The following is a 4,392-nucleotide window of genomic DNA, read 5'->3' on the forward strand; positions in this document are numbered from 1 at the left end:
CGTGGCTGTGGCAGAAGGACAGTCTTTTAAGAAGTGCAACCACTGGTGTCAGCCTTAGTGTCCCCCTGATGACAATTGCCACTCCAATTTGAGCTATTCTGGAATCAGTTAAAATGGTGGCATACCTGAGTGGATTAGAGATGGCCACAAAACGACCAAAGGCCATGGCCAACAGCACTGAGGATTCCATGACAGTGAAAAGTTGAATGAAAAACATCTGTGACAAGTAGGCATTAAAGCTGATCTCCCTGACGTTGAACCAGAATATACCCAACATGGTGACCAGGGTGGATATGGACAGGCTGAGGTCAGTGGTAGACAGCATGGACAGGAAATAATACATGGGTTCATGGAGGCTGGGCTGGGTGACAATGGCAAAGAGGATCAGGATGTTTCCCGAGAGGGTGGTTATGTAGAGAAAGCAGAAGGGAATGGAGATCCAGGTATGGAAGGCTTCCAGCCCAGGAACACCAGTTAGCAGGAAAATGATGGAAGAGGACGTGGTATTCTGGAAAGTTGACATGTTGAACTCAAACTGCATCCTGCAATGATAAACTGTATTTCTTTATAATGAATTTGACCTGAAAGTAATTATTTCACCTAGTAAACATTTATAAAGGACAACATCTGTATTATAGAAAGATCTTATGAATATTGGTTAAAAAATAAAGGAAGAAAACTAAGATCACATCTAATAAAGAAGCAGAAAACAGGAAATGAACAATTATGTGAGGATACAGAATTTGTATATAAACAAATCTAAAAGTGACCATCTTATTTAAATTCATTGTTAAGCAGACTACACCCATCACTTCCTGACTTTACATGGATACAGTCAATAAATACTTTTTGAAATGTGTATATTGGGTTGTATGAAATCTTAGATGAACAACAAACAGTACATGTAGGGATTCTGGTATAGTAAATCAAGTAAATTGGCTTCTGAGGGCCCAAAAAGAATGTTCTCTTCATCTCCTGGATATGTTTTTTGAAGCAGGTTGAATAGCTCCAGTCATAATAGCCTACATTTGTTGAGCCCCTACTATCTGGTAGCTGTTAGTAGTTGTAATAATATCCTGTATGGACATACAGTTTATTTGTAGTATCATAACTTGAACTGTATCTAATTAACTTTCATATCACATAACTAGTGTAAGCCATCAAGACAATTACAAACAGAACTATTTGAGTACAGAAGGTCTCAAAGGTAAGTATTAGGGGCGCCTGGGTGGCTCAGTCGGTTAAGCGGCTGCCTTCAGCTCAGGTCATGATCCCAGGGTCCTGGGATTGAGCCCTACATCAGGCTCCCTGCTCCGTGGGAAGCCTGCTTCTCCCTCTCCGGCTCCCCCTACTTGTGTTCCTTCTCTCGCTGTGTCTCTGTCAAATAAATAAATAAAATCTTTAAAAAAATAAATAATAAAAAAAAATCTTAAAAAAAAAAGGTAAGTATTATGGATACTTTGATGTTTTAAATTTTTATTTGACATCCCAAATCAATTTTTTAGGACTGCATATTCTACATGCTGATGCATTCAAAGCATGGACTGATATATATATTGGCCAAGTTACTCACATGATAAGTTCCTAAATTATGTGTGCCCTGAACTTCTCCATCTCTAAAGTAATAATAACATACATACCCCATAGAATTATTATAAGGATTAAATTAGTTAATGTATATGAAAAACTCAGGGGGTATTTCACTGTGATATAAAAGTCACCCAAGTACCAGCTATTATATTTTTAAAAATTAAATTTAAAATATTATATAATCATTTCTTTTCCTTCCTCTCCCACATCTATTTGCATGCCACTCCTCCTTAGTCATGGGTCTTATTGTCTGAGCTGAGACAAAAGATGAAAATATTATCTAAGTCTGAATTTGGCAATGACTGCTGGTTAATAACTTCTTCATATTCTTCTTCATATTCCTTTCTTCCTCCACAGCTAAGATTTTCTTCTTCATTCTTACATGATTCAGAAGAAAAAGAACTCTTGCTCACTTCCAAAGACAACCCTACCCACTATGTTGCCTCTGAATCAATTCTAGATATTTGTATAGTTTAACATTAAATTACTGAATGCATGCTGTAAACCAATAGAGGGATACAGAACCAAATTAAACATGGCACCTGCCATCAAGGATACTTAAAAAAGGATAAGATACTTAGAAAAACAAAAATGTAAATGAGCAAATAAAATGCAATGTGATATATAAAATAATGAGTTTGTGTTTAAAATACACAGGTTGACTATATTAGAACATCATGTGGGGGAAAGGTCAAGAAAGGCTTCCTTGAGCACATGAAGAACACTTGTGCAGGGATGATAAGTAAAAATCACCGTGACAGTATCCTAAGCATGTCCAAGTGTCATTTCAGATATCAGAAATGTCATGAAGATCTGAGATACAAAGTGCTAAAAGTGTTTAAAGGTAGCAAGAATCCAGTATAGAATTATTTTATCACCATCAAAGGGTAAGGAATTTGGATTTTTTCTAAACACTGAAAAAATAAAAAATACATAGATTTCTTTCTGCCCTGTGAAATAACCCCACCAATTTTCCTTCTTTATTAAAATTTGTTCATTTTCATTTGTACCATTACCACAGTCTATAAATATTTCAACTTCTTTCTCAACCTAATCATAACATGGTCTCTTTCCTGTTGTACATATCTCCTTCCCTTTACCAACAACTTACTAAACATTTGTCTATCCTCATTTCTCTCTTAAATGGTTCACACCTATCACTGAAATTTGCTTTTTCTTGGACTGAAGCATACTCTGTTGCATTCTATTGCTGCATAAAAACCTAGCACAAAGTCATGGTTCGAAACAAGACATTCATTACCTCACATTTCAGCAAGTCAGACATCTGAGCACAGCATCAGCAGGATCTCTGCTCAGGGTCTCACAAGGCTAAAATCAGGCTTTCAGCCAGGACTGTGTGCTCATCCAGAGGTCAGGGTCCCTTCCAGACCCATCCAGACTGTTGGCAGCATTACATTCCTTGTGGCATAGAATTGAGGTCTCCTCTTCCTGGCTGGCCATGGACTGGAGGTTGCTCTCAGCTCCTAGAGACTGCCCTCCACCCAGTCATGTGGACCTCTCACCACATGACAGGGGGCAACTTCCAATCCAGCGGAGGAATCTCTCTGCTGCTTCTTGTCTCTTTTAAAGGCTCACATGATTGGGGCAGGCCCAGCAGAATAATCCCCCTTTTGATTAATTCAACATCAAGTCATCACAAACCCTACTGACATCTGCAAAGTCTCCTTGCCATACATACAACGCAACACATCCCATCACATTCAGAGGCCCACTCACACTTAAGGGGTGGGTTGCATACTGCACTGTACTCATAGAAGACAGTCATCGTGAGGGCCCTTTTAGAATGCTGCCTACCACAACTGTCTAGGCCAGCCAATCTACAAACCTTTATGGGTTTGACTTCTAAAATGTCCTTTGACTGACCATCCTTACCCTCCACTTCTATCACCTCTATTGTAATAACAGTCTCATTAGTTTTTGCAGGAACTACAGCAATTTTCTCATACGTAATTTCCCTGCCCTGAGTTTCAAGTGTTTACATACTTTCTCCATATTGATGCCAGCATGATCTCTCAAAAGTACATCTTCATACAGAGGCCTTCATTGCCTTCAGCATGAAGTCAAAACTCTTTCCCCCTTTATTACAGCAGTCAAGGATCTTCTCAATCTGACTGAAATCTACTTTTTCTGCTGCCCAGCTTCTTTCTTACCCAAGGGACCTTTTGATATGATCAGCCTGGACCTTTCCTACTTCATCAAACTACCAAATATAGCAAGTTATTTCACAGTGCTGTGCTTTGTTTAATTCATATACCTCCCACTCTTCTTTGAGTGAGCCTAAATTCTTTAGACGTATTGTTTGCTCCATGGATCCATTCATAAATTCAACATTAGTATATTATCTTTAGGAAGCATTTTGTGGCATCACTTTCTCTATGTCAAGGCAGAAAGAATTACTTATTCCTCTGGAGTAACATTCTTTTTTATTTATACATCTAGAATAGCATTAATTCCATTGCATGATCATAAGTTATTTGAAAATATGCCTCTCCAACTGAAATCAGCTACTGGCAGGTAGACCATTGCTTTTGATCATTATATTCCTGTTACCATGCCCTGTATTGTGCAGTGTGGGAAATCAATAGGTATTTTTTGATAAAATTAAATCCAAGAGTTGTAAACTGACAAGGGATTCTGGAAATATATCAGGATCTCGACACATTACAGCCTTGTGCATTTAATTCAGGTTGTGTGGCCTCAGATTACACAGGTGACTATTGGAAGAATCTCAGTGAACTCTTTTAGTCCTATAAAATGAGGTAGGTGTGTGTGTGTGTGTGT

At 38.3% G+C, this 4,392-nt stretch overlaps 1 protein-coding gene across 1 annotated transcript; it reads right to left on the reverse strand.

Moving 5' to 3' along the window:
- Nucleotides 1-6: 6 nt before the first annotated feature.
- On the reverse strand, nucleotides 7-1,373 carry LOC145718511 (olfactory receptor OR51C1-like; the record flags this gene model as incomplete). Its single annotated transcript, XM_081810012.1, has 1 exon — nucleotides 7-1,373. A coding segment is annotated over exon 1 (535 nt), but the record flags the coding sequence as incomplete, so codon positions are not given.
- Between the last annotated feature and the right edge of the window lie 3,019 nt (nucleotides 1,374-4,392).

Source organism: Leptonychotes weddellii, unplaced genomic scaffold (assembly GCF_054177405.1).
Source record: "Leptonychotes weddellii isolate Sample4059 unplaced genomic scaffold, ASM5417740v2 HiC_scaffold_16759, whole genome shotgun sequence".
NCBI classification, from domain to species: domain Eukaryota; kingdom Metazoa; phylum Chordata; class Mammalia; order Carnivora; family Phocidae; genus Leptonychotes; species Leptonychotes weddellii.